We start from the raw sequence: 13,967 nt of genomic DNA on the forward strand, positions 1-13,967 counted from the left end.
AAAAAGATGCTTAAGAAATTACTACTACTTAAAAATTCCACTTAAGCACATTCAACTTAATCCTTAAGACATTTGTATATAGTGAAATTAATTTCTTAAGCATTTTTTTTTCAAATTTTAATTATATATTAATTAAAATACGTAAATACATAATTACAAATAGATTGACTTTAATTAAAAATAGATATTGCTTAAAAGTTCAGATTTTCAGATTTTCACTGATATAATTATATAATGCATAATATCTATACTATAAACTTGATCTATTTTTGTTCAAACATTTTTGTTCAAACATTTTTGTTCAAACACTATTTAAAATTTTTGTTAAAAAACAAATGAAAAGCTATTACTTAATAGAGTAATCTATTAAATAAGTATTATAAAAAAGTACTGAATTATTTAATCATTTAATATAATTTTTAGATAAAAAATATTAAAAAATGCAACTTTTAAATGCTTGTGTAAAGAGATTAAGTAATAAAATTATAGCGGTAATACATATGTATCTTCAGTTAAAAATACTCAATTTTGATTTCATTAAATTTTAAATAAGTTAAAAATAAACAATATTGCTCGATACTGCAATTTTCAATATGTAATAGTACATTTACATATATAAGATGTTTTACATAAAGCATTACAAGATGTTTTTTTTAAAACTTGACGTATAAAAAATGTTTCAAACAAAATATAGAGATAAGATTTTGAGAAGAAGAAAAGTTAATTTTTAACTAAGATCATTTTTCAAAATCATGGAAAAGTCAAGCTATATTTACATGGAAGCATCCAAATTTTTTTTTTGTATAAATTGATTCCGTCCAATATTCGATGTAAAAAATTATAAAATAGAATGGCTAAAAATTAAATAATTTACGAGATATTTTATTTATATAAAATTATATAACAAAATAAAAATATTATCTTATAACACATTATATAAAACATGTATAGTGTATTACATTATATATGTGCGTTACATTATGGATGCAAAGAGAAGAACACACAGAACTTGTCCATATTAATTTATGATAAAAATCCTATTATTTTGTGAAAAATCGTCAAATACTTTAAATATTATCAATAAGACATTTTCTTTTGAAAATAATTACTGAATTTTTGTTCAGCGCTCTTTAAAATGAGTTCTATTATATCTTGCAAAAAAATTTAAATAATTTAAATAAAATTTAAATAATTTCTTGTTTCTAATCTCGTTATTATAGTAATATAATTATCATAAGATGATTAAAGAAATAAAGGCCTTATAAAAAGGCCTAATAAAAAGTTATTAGTATTTTGTATATAATTTACGATGGTGGAACCCATCCGCCGAATGTTGCTTCGAGTTCTTTGGCTACTGCTAAACACAGATGATCATTATAAGGAGCTGCTACTACCTTTAATTAAAAAAAAATGAATTTTTAAGATTCAAAAAATTTTTTAATTACATAATATGATTTTCTAAATGACTAAAAAACAATAAAAATATTTTTAAGAAAGGAATAAGTTTTAATGATACAAATATAATGATATATGATACCTTAGTAATATATAATTAATGACTGTGTATTACTGTGAATAGAATATTTTAATTTGGAAGTAGATTTTGTAAAACAGCTTTTAGAGCTGATATTTTATTGTTATCAATATAGTACTTATAAATTTCGATTGCATACGTATTACTACTCAGATACAATATTATTTTACAATTGAATATAGCCTCAATTTCACTCAAACATTTTCAATCAAACATATATTTGCAATGAAACGATATTTTGATTAGGCATAATATCCAGTAAGCAAAATGTCAACAGATTTACTCAAAAGTTACTAGCAAATTGGTAGAGTCTGTTAGAGTTTTGACAATCTCATAATCGAGATTAATTATACTATTATATCTTATACTGTTATATGTAAATTACTTAATCGGTTTTCTTTTTCTCTAACTAATAATTTAGATGATTAGTTATTCCAGTCCAAAAAGATTTATATTAATCTAATATTAATATAAATTTAATATGATTGACTAGTATTATAGTGATTAATTATATAATGATTAATTTATCAATAACTTATTACCATATATGCTATATTATCCATATATAAAAAACAATAAACTAAAGTTATTTATGCTTTAAAAATCAATAATAAAAATCATTACTTAAAGTGATACAACATTTTAGAGAACTAGAAGTAATAAAAATCACTAATAAAAAAATTTTATCTCTTAAGAATACACTATTAAAATATTGCAATAATCATATTTAATGTGTGAACAAAAAGTTATAATACATTTAATTATAAATATGAGAATTTAAATATAAAAATATAAAAATATAAAAATTTATCAATATTAACATAAATATGAATTTTAGAGAGATTTTATATAAAAATAAAAAAATTTTTTAATACCTGAATTCCAATTGGCAAACCCTGTTCATCCAAACCCAATGGCACTTGGCAAGCTGGGAATCGTAAAACATTGAATAGACACCAATAGCCAAAATTGAAAGGTCGTAGATACATGGAATAATGATAGCCGGCAGGATATGGAGCCGAAGGATAAAATAACACTCCATTATCACCCAATTTTTCCTATAAAGAGAATTTCCGTCATAAAACATATAAAATATACATACAAAATATAATAAATAATAATAAATAATAATAATAGTAAAAATTGAACAAAAAATATATATTATTTAATTTGTAAATATTTTTCTATATCTGAAATATTTATGTATTATATATAATTTCTATAATAAAAAAACTAACTGTATTTATAAGTACACTGACAAAAGTATATTAAAATATTTATTTTTTTTTGCAACTGCAAATTTCTTAAAATTGTGATGGAGTAATTTGGAAAAGACCATCAAAAAATTAAAGTGACTAGTTTTTTAAATTATATTATATAATATATTATATTATTATATTATACTATTATTATACTATTATATTTCTAGACACACATGTGATGTATTTCTATCCTGTAATAATTTACCATCAAAAATTGTTTCATTTTTGCAGTGATGTGTTTTGCCCATTCCTCATTTTCCTGTGGTAAAAAGTCCTCATCTATCAATTTGATAATAGCAGCCAATGTCAATTGTGAGTTTCCAGTAAGTAGATTAAACACTTCTCTTTTTGCACTAGTAACATACTGCAAAGTAAATGTTTTTGATCAAGAATTAAAAAAATATTTATTATAAAGTATAGAATGCAATTTAAATACTGCTAAGTAGTATAAATATAATTCTATTATATTTTGAAATAGGTAACTCATAAAATTTTGAAATAAAATTGAAAATTTACCTTTCGATCTGTTATATTCAATTTAAAATTTACATTTTCAGCAGTCATCCAATATCTCCACAGTTTGTAGCTATACTCAGAGCCTGGTATTTTAATCTGTAATATATAAATATAGTATGACTTTTCTATTATTTTACAAACTTAGGAATTCTAGTAGATATTTAAAAAGAAAAACTTTTAAAACTTAAAAAATTAAAATATAGATTTTTATATAGTACAAATATATAATACATTTTTTTTATCAGTTTATGGAATCATATAATGAAATCTATAGGTTTCTACCTTTGTAGCAGAACCTGTGAGTTCTCTAAAATGTTGTATCACTTTAAGTAATGTAGCTTGCATAGTCCTATTGATTTTGCTCGCTCTCAAATCACCAGAACTCTCTTGGTAGAACACTTTTAAATTCTTCATTTTTACTGGCTCATCCAGCTTTAATTTGTGTAATTAATGTTAATACTTTATAAGTATTAGATCTTCAGCTTTTTTACAGAGTGGCCCAGCTGCTACCATGGTGTCCGGATAATCAGTCTCACGCAATCCAATTCCAGCTACTGGTGTCAATCCTGATAACAATAATATTTCAAAATGAATAGCATATGTGCAAAAATAATATATCCAAAAAAATTCTAAATAAGTAAAGCATAGTCTTAATTTTAATTCATGATTTGTTTAATTCATGTTTTTCTGCCTATTTTCGACCTATTTCTGCAGAACTGCAGAAATTCCAAATAATAAAAACGTTAACTTAAAAAAATGTTTACACCAATGTTGCAGAATTAATTCGGAAATAAATTCTTTTTTTTCTATATCAAGTTATAAACATAATTTATTGAGTTTTGCATGCTTCTCAATTAAGTTACTATTATTATTAGTGGTTTAAAGAAAATTAATAAAAATTTTAAAAATTTATTAATAAAATATAAATAAAAATTATTAAAATTAAATAAAAATTTAATAAAATTATTAATAATATTTATATAATAAAAAGAAAATTATGAAGTATTTTTATTAAGTATCATAAGAAAATTTTTTTGTTTCAATATGTAAGATATCTATATAATCACAATTCAAAAGTGCAGACATTCCAGATATTCAAATTATTAATTCAAATTATTATATCTTTAAGTATTATAATATCTTTTTAATAACATTTACCTTCACTAGGTTTGTGACCAAATAATCCATTAAAGAACGCAGGCATCCTCGTAGAGCCTCCTATATCACTACAGATGGAAAATGGAGCCCCACATGCTGCTACTATAGCTCCCTCCCCACCACTACTACCTCCCACTGTTCTAGTAATATCATAAGGATTATTTGTCTGTCCATATAGATTATTCCTTGTTTCTATCCATAAATTGAGTTCAGGAACATTGGTTTTCGCAATCAAAATTCCACCAGCTTCCTTGAGAAAACGAACTGTTGTGGCATCCTCCTCAGAACGATAATTACGGCGGCAGAGCAAGCCCATAGAATGGATTAATCCTAATGAAATAATTAATAATTAATTATGTTAAATTTAATTATTAAAATTCAGATCAATTAAATTTTTTTCTTTTTTTTCTTTATAAAAGATATCTATATTCTTTATTTTCTAGACTTTTCTTAAATGATTTTAGAATTAATGCAGAAGTGGAAAATAATTCTTCATTGTGCTACTTTGCCTACCCTTAGCGCAATTGCTTTCTTTTGTAGTAAAGGGAACTCCAAAAAATGGCAATGTTATTCTTATTTTCTCCAAATCCGTACATTTTTCTATCGTAGCATCCACTACTTTAGCTTCTTTAATTGCATCTGAGTATCTATCCTCTACAACTGCATTTATTAAGCCATTCACTTCTTTGCATCTTTCAATATATGTCGTTACAACCTCTTCTGATGTAACTTTTTTTGTCCTAAAAAAAAATATATATATATAAATATATTTATATAAATATGTATATATATATATATATATAAAATATATAAATATATATATATATATATATATAGAATTATACATATTTTATATAAATATATATAAAATTATACATATACATATATATGTATGTATGTATATGTATAATTTTATATATATTTATATAAAATATGTATATTTCTATATATATATATATATATATATAGAATTATACATATTTTATATAAATATATATAAAATTATACATATACATATATATGTATGTATGTATATTTCTATATATATATATATATATAATATATATATATATATATATATATATATATATACAGGGTGGGGAAAAAGTATGGAAGCAAACAATTATTTCCGAAACTATTCATTTTTCGACAAAATGTCTTAGACATAATTTTTATGGTATGAAAAGATGTATTATGTGGCATAGACAGCATGACCTTGAAATGACCCTTACGAGCTGCATACAAATAACAAAAAATTTCAAATGGAACTCGTCAGTTTTTGTTACAGATTCTTGTAGCTGATGTCGAAATGTTTACAAAACACTGCATATGAGCCCCATTCCCTTAAAAACACTCCCAGTTACGAAACAATTGTGATAATTCGTATTTCCTACTTTTGGCTTATCCTTTACGGAACCTGTTTCATTAAATCGTTGAATTGTCTTAGCAACGGTAGATCTTACTATGCCCGGTTGTCCGATTCGAAAAGTTTCATTAAACAAAACTGTAACTTCATCGTGAGTTCTTTCATTCTCACCCCAACCACGCATCATCAACAGCGATATTCGCTCTCGTTCTGTTAATCAGGCCATCGTGAAAATAACATTTGAAATTACACAAATGAAAATCAGTAACAATTCCTATGATAGAAAACGACAAAAATAGCAAATTTTCAAAACACAATATCCGAAACTTGTATGCCAATTGACACTACTTTTTTAAGGATAAAATAAATGATAATAATAAATAAGGTAGCGATGATCAAGAAATCAAAAAAATTCTATGAATGCTCATAGACAGTGTATCATATGACAACAGGTACAATTACATGTTATTAGTGGCGCAACTGAACGTCATGATGCGAAATCAGTAAGCAATGTCAATGTGCATACAAATTGTTTGTATCACAATTGTTTCGTAACTGGGAGTGTTTTTAAGGGAATGGGGCTCATATGCAGTATTTTGTAAACGTTTCGACATCAGTTATAAGAATCTGTAACAAAAACTGACGAGTTCCATTTGAAATTTTTTACGTTATTTGTATGCAGCTCGTAAGGATCATTTCAAGGTCATGCCGTCTATGCCACATAATACATCTTTTCATACCATAAAAATTATGTCTAAGACATTTTGTCGAAAAATGAATAGTTTTGGAAATAATTGTTTGCTTCCATACTTTTTTCCCACCCTGTATATATATATATATATATATATATATATATACAGGGTCTACCAAAAGTGTGGAAACCCCTAAATATCTCGGAAAATATACGTTTTACAGAAAAGTGTTTCCAACAAAAGTTGTAGGGTTTAAGAAGATCTATATACTGATTCTATCAGTTTGACCTTGGATGGCGTCGTCAAGGTCAGGTCAAGGTCACATTGACTTTTTTAAATGACACCCCCTACATTTGATTGCATATTCTTATAGCTTAATTCAAGAGCTTTCCAAAACACTATAATAATGTTCATTTTTATTAAGTACTTTGCGAGTTATGAGGGTTGAAATAATTTCTTAATTTTACATAAACCATAAAATATCTAGTAAACCATTCATTTTTCGATTATCTTACCTTCATACTTTTATGTACAAAATAATGAAAGGAATCAATTGGTGTAAAGAAAACATACAGTTGTTTTTAAGAAAAAATATGGAATTGTTAATTGCAAATTACATATTTTTTCTTAGAAACAACTATGTGTTTTCTTTACACCAATTGATTCCTCTCATTAATTTGTACATAAAAGTATGAAGGTAAGATAATCGAAAAATGAATGGTTTACTAGATATTTTATGGTTTATGTAAAATTAAGAAATTATTTCAACCCTCATAACTCGCAAAGTACTTAATAAAAATGAACATTATTATAGTGTTTTGGAAAGCTCTTGAATTAAGCTATAAGAATATGCAATCAAATGTAGGGGGTGTCATTTAAAAAAGTCAATGTGACCTTGACCTGACCTTGACGACGCCATCCAAGGTCAAACTGATAGAATCAGTATATAGATCTTCTTAAACTCTACAACTTTTGTTGGAAACACTTTTCTGTAAAACGTATATTTTCCGAGATATTTAGGGGTTTCCACACTTTTGGTAGACCCTGTATATATATATATATATATATATACACAGGGTGTATCTGAAATAATGCACTGAACTTTAAGAGCATATTCTAAAGATCAAAATAAAACTTTTTTTTCCTATGAACATGGGTCCGCAAATGAATCTCTCTCCGAGCTAGAGGTCCCTAAAGTTTGGGGAAAAAATTAAAAATTGGCTGTATTTCAGAAAAAAAAAGGTTCTGATGTCACCCTCTTTTGAGAGATAAATAAATTTGTGTTGCGCGTGTTTGGTCAATTTCACACATTTTCAAATTTTAGCTCGGAGAGGGGTGCATTTGCGGACCCATGTTCATAAGAAAAAAAAGTCTTATTTTGATCTCTAGAATACGCTCCTAAAGTTAGTGCATCATTTCAGATACACCCTATATATATATATATATATATATATATATATATATATATGTGTGTGTGTGTGTGTGTGTGTGTATAAATATAGATATTATAATTTAATAAATGATAAAATTGCTAAAACTATATATGCATATTTTAAAATTAATAATTTAACCTGATTTTCTCCGCTAAAGAGACAGCACTTTCTAACAACAGATTGTTTTTCACTGGTGGTACTTTCTTTGCCTTTGAATTATAATATAGACCAAAAATAAAATCTACAATGCAATCAAAGAGAAAATGTAGTTCTATGATTATATATCGCAGGATTTTACAGCACAACATTTTGATGCATTGCAATACATCTTCGCATTGTGGGGGATCCTATATATAAACATATATAAAGTATATTAATAAAAATATATATAAACTTGTACATTATATATTATTATATATTACTTGTATATATATTTTTTATTACAGAATAATATATAAATAAGATTTTCATAAAATTATATTAAAAAATAATTATATCAGCATTTTATTTTATTATATAATCAGAATACAAAAAACAGATCATGATACTCATTTAGAATTGAACATTTAGAATAGTATAAAAATATGCTTTGAAAATTATTTGTTTTAATGATTTAAAATAAAAAAATAAATAAAAAAGATTTATTTTATCAAAATAAATTCAATCAAAATAAAATAAGCAAAGAAATTTTTAATTGTTGTAAAATTAATTGCTTTAGATAACATTAAAAAATGTTCAAATAAATGTTCAAACATTAAAAATGATTATTAATGTATAATTGTATATAATAATGACATATAGAAATTTTTAATTTACCTTATTTTTTATAGAGGTACACATATTTGTATAAAAAATAATAAGTGTATCAATAGAATTTACTCTTAAAAAAATACAAATAAAATTAATTATGTACAGTATTTCTGAAAGTAATGCGAATTTTTCTTCTTTCACATATACACATGTCCATGTATCTCTTCCTAGTAACACATTTCTCTTTTCTTATTCTTTTTCTAATATTCTTTATTTTAATCTATAAAAAAACTTTAAAAATACTGTTCTAACCACACTGTGATAAATTTTACATCAATAAGTGTAAATTAATGGATCTTATTAATCATCATTATTAAATGCATCAAAATACATGTAATAAATTCAAGAATTACTAAAAAACTTTGTTCGTCTTCAATATTATTGTCTTTAGTTTTATATAAAAAATAAAGATGATACAGCATCCGTCATTAGAAAGATCGCTGCATCATCATTGAAACACATCAGCTGTCTTCAGTAGCGTACATATTTCGTAAAGCCGGGTCTACAATGACTCTATCATTAAAGCCCCTTGCACAATGCTAGGCAACAGAAATATAATAGAAACAGGCAATAGAAATAGGGAATAGGAACTATTCACCAATAAATACGCGGAATAGAAAATATTCGCCAATAAGAGCAGATAATAGAGGTTTGTCGCGTCGCATGCTCCAATGTACACTCCGCGACAACGATTCGTTCCATGGTCCCTCTCGCGGGGCAAGGGGAGCGTAGCCTCTAACCAATCAGCCACTGCCACGCTGCCAGTTGATTGGTCACTTTTACGCTCCCCTTGCCCCGCGAGAGAGGGGCCATGAATCGTTGTCGCGCAGTGTACTCCAGAGAGCACTTGGATCACAAATAAGATGGCGGTTAGCAGAGCAGATGAGTTCATGTGCACCAACGTTTGGTGACATGAACGGACTTGAGGCACTTTTCCTTCTTTTTTTCCTTCCAACCAATCACACATTACTGACAACATCTTGATGCTTTTACTGATTTCAATATTATAATTAATAATATTATAATTGATAATATTAATGATGAATTTGTAGAACAAAATCTAATACCCTTGGCTATTAATAATTTTGAAAATGAAAATGATGACGAAATAGAAAGTGAGTATTAAGAAAATGTAGCGTTCTAACTTTTTGTTAATATAATTTCTAAAGATTGGTTTTATTTTAAATTCGTCTTTTTTTTTAATTTGTGAATTTTTATTGAATTTTATATAATTTATATTTGCAGATATTACTGTTATAACAGCAATATCTGCAAATATAAATTATATAAAATTCAATAAAAATGCACAAACTAAAAAAAAGGCGAATTTAAAATAAAACCAATCTTTAGAAATTATATTAACACAAGGTTAGAACGCTACATCTTAATACTCACTTTCTATTTCGTCATCGGCTGCATTCAGCGGACTCAACGGACAGTTGGGCAACATACTAGATTTCCCGATGTAATTCGACGCTGATTGGTCGGACCTAAAAGTAGAAACCAATAATATTTGATTGTTACTTAGCGGTTGAATCCGCTGAATGCGGCCATCGTTTTCATTTTCAAAATTATTAATAGCCAAGGGTAATAGATTTTGTTCTACAAATTCATCATTAATATTATCAATTATAATATTATTAATTGTAATATTGAAATCAGTAAAAGCATCAATATCCATGTTGTCATAATACTGTAATGTGCGATTGGTTGGAAGCAAAAGAAGAAAGAAAAATGTCTCAAGTCCGTTCGTGTCACCAAACGTTGGTGCACATGAACTCATTAGGATTACGTTCTAAAACGCAAGTAACCGAGAAAAAATTTACTCGATGGCTGATTTGAACCAATCGGAAACGCTTAAAAGAGTTTCGGAACGGCTAGCGAGTAAAATTTTCCTCGGAGAGTACGTTTTGGAACGTACCCTAGAGTGGGTAAAGGCTATAGCACACACTTTCCATAAGACATAACAGTAAGATTTCGACCAATCGCGTTGCTCAATTTGGTTAAGGATGGTCAAATTGAGCAACGCGATTGGTCGAAACCTTACTGTTATGTCTTATGGAAAGTGTGTGCTACAGCCTTAAGTGTGGCAGAAATAGGTACTTTTCGCTTATGGCTCCGCCATATCGAGAACAACTTCCTCTTTTCCTATATATATATAGATATACACTAGTATGAATGTATTTACATATATAATAGTTCTATATGGCTACAGGTATGTAAATATTTACATTAAAAAAAGAAGCTCATCATAACGTTTTAAAAACGTTTTTTAACTGTAAAATATTAATAAGAAATGTTTCTAAAGAAACATTTTTATAAACGTTTCTATAGAAACTTATTAATGTTTTACGATTAATAAATATTAATAAACATTGGATACGTTTAAAAAACAAAATATATAAAATATATAAAACGAACGTGTGCTATTTGGAAAATTTAAACAGTAAATTTTAAATAAAAAAGAAAAAAAATAAAAGAAAGAACAAAACAAAAAAACATTACTCCAAAGGTGAGTAATGTTCTTTCATATTTACGATATATGCTTTTGAAAGCCGCACTTAGTTCGATCTCATTATTCTCAAAATGGCGGCTTCCGGCTTATCTGCCACACTCTCCCTTGACCCACTCTAGAGCCGGTATTCATAGTCCGATCTTATATTTAAGATCATCTTAAGTTCATCTTCAGATAATCTGTAGCCAATAAAATAATACATACAATATCTAAAGATGAACTTAAGACAATCTTAAATATAAGAACGGACTATGAATACCGGCCTATAACTCATCTACTCTAACCGCCATCTTACTTGTGATCCAAGTGCACTCTGGAGTACATTGGAACACGCGAACAAACTTACTATTAAAGGCTGTAGTCGGGAAGACTCTCTGGATGCTTTGAAACATCATTCTATCTTTGTTCTACATTCCTTGAGAATAAAGATAGAATGATGTTTCAAAACATCCAGAGCATCCCCCAATAGCCAAGTCTGCTAAAGCAGATCTTGTCAGGGAATCTGTTAGAAATTGTTGTCGACAGAAAGATTACAGAATCGATGCAGGTTCTGATATATCATGTGATGTCGCCAGAATGTCAACAGAAATATAACAAAGCTTGTTAACATAATCAGTTACCAGATTGGCAGCAAAAATCGAACAGATTCTGCCGGCATAACTTAGTGGCAGATTGGTGGCAGAAATTGAACAGGATCTGTGCGATGCAATTTGACAACAGATTGTCGGCAAAAATCGAACAGGATCTGCGCATACAATCTCTGATAGCAGATTGATGGCAGAAATGGAACAGGATTTGCATGATTCGATAGTTCTTTCACTTACCGCTACGTGAGCTGTACTTTCTCGTAATTGAATTTCTGTCAGAAATATATATAAAGTCACGAATATGAATAAAAGACTAAAAATATAGTAATTATCATTTTAATTTTTCACTTTAATTTCTGATATCTGATACAAGCAAATGAGAGTCAGAATTCAGAATATTAAACTGATTGGAATCAATATAATATATGGAAAATTATTCATGCACTGGCTATTTGAGGCATAAAGCAAGAATTTAATTCTAAATAAATTACATCTCAAGTTTTACAAGTTACATTTACTTTATTATTAATTTAATTAAATAGAATTGAAATTAGTTCTTCGCTATATGAAATATAACTATGATATAACATATTACATATATGTCATTTTCTATAAGAAAATTCTAATTAACTTGCCGATAATATTGTTATTTAGCACCTGTAATAATCAATTTTGTTGCATTTATATAATATTAATAAAAGTGCAAATCTTGTGAAATTTCTACTGTCCATTTGCCATCAGGTTGCATCCGCAGATTCTGTTCGGTTTCTGCGGACAATCTAACATCAAATTGCACGCGCAGATCCTGTTCGATTTCTGCTAACAGTCTGACATCAAGTCATGTTAGCATTGATAGCAGATCCTGCTCAGTTTCTGCCGACAATCTGATATCCGATTCTGTGAGCAGGTTCTGCTAGCAGATTAGAAGCAGAATGAGGACGCAGTAGATGTCATTCTGCTGACATGGTTTGATCAAATCTGTTGCCAGTCTGTCGACATACTGCTTACATTTTGCTTATTGGGATCTTCCCGACCGCAGCCAAAGACCGATGGTTTTATGGAATTTAGCGCGGCCAAAAAAAACGTGCAAAGTGCTGCTATAGGTGACAAAATCTTTACATTGTCGATAATAAAATGATGATTTGATACATATTTGATACATTTATCATTTTTGAAACAGGTACATAAAAGATTTATACATTTTCGATAATAAAACAATAGTTGAATGACCTAAAATACTCGTATGATTGAAATAATTCTTGTAATTGTCTTCAATATAATCAAACGGTAGTATCATCAATCTTCTATTATGTCCGGGTCCACTTGGTGGGCACGAAAATTTAAGGCTATCGGTTTTTAATAGTATCTCATCGGTGCCAATACTTACTATAAAAATCCTATAAAATTTATTATTATAATTTATTATTATATAATTTATATAATATTTATTGTTATCTATATTGTTACGCCCGCGGCGAGGACTTCGATAGATATCGAAGGCGCGCTAAAGAGATCAGCTGCTCGCGAGACGCGCGAAATAAATAAACATTTTTAAAAGGAACTATAAGAACTTTAATGCACAACACAGAACACAGAAGCGTAACCACGGAACGTTAACACACAATAATAATAACACGGATTGGCTCGATAGAAATGCGCGTCCGCTCAGTTTGACAGCTGGCTCCAGACTCAAATGACAGACGCTGCTGTCAACAACCTTTTGACAACCAAATGTTCTTGTTAATCGGCGCCGTTTCGATGAACACGGACATCAGAGACGTAACAATATATATAATATTCATTATTATAATCTATAATGTGTTATTGTAATAATATATTATTAAATATCATTCATATTCGAAATAGAGTAATTAAAATTTGAAAATGAGCACGAGTTACTAAAAAATGGCGGATCAATCAAAAATGGCTTCCTATGCCGAAAAATGGCGGACCAATCATAAGTGGCCCCTGTTGACCAGTCTTTTATTAGGACTACGGTCGACGAGATGCTCTAGATGCTTTAAAGTGTTTAATTAGGCCGGGTCTACAATAGATAATTTAAGCCCTAAGCTTTAAGAAATTGACCAATCACAA

The 13,967-nt window shown here is 27.9% G+C and overlaps 1 protein-coding gene across 1 annotated transcript; it reads right to left on the minus strand.

Moving 5' to 3' along the window:
- Window positions 1-932: 932 nt before the first annotated feature.
- LOC105248396 (fatty-acid amide hydrolase 2) lies at window positions 933-9,238 on the minus strand. The gene is given in 9 exon segments (XM_025412064.1): window positions 933-1,394; window positions 2,410-2,592; window positions 3,002-3,160; window positions 3,313-3,408; window positions 3,595-3,878; window positions 4,471-4,800; window positions 4,984-5,210; window positions 8,100-8,308; window positions 8,778-9,238. Coding segments are annotated over 9 exon segments (1,602 nt in total). The 5' UTR covers window positions 8,802-9,238; the 3' UTR covers window positions 933-1,304.
- Window positions 9,239-13,967: the final 4,729 nt, after the last annotated feature.

Source organism: Camponotus floridanus, unplaced genomic scaffold (genome assembly GCF_003227725.1).
Source record: "Camponotus floridanus strain SB8 unplaced genomic scaffold, Cflo_v7.5 scaffold47, whole genome shotgun sequence".
Taxonomy (NCBI): Eukaryota; Metazoa; Arthropoda; class Insecta; order Hymenoptera; family Formicidae; genus Camponotus; species Camponotus floridanus.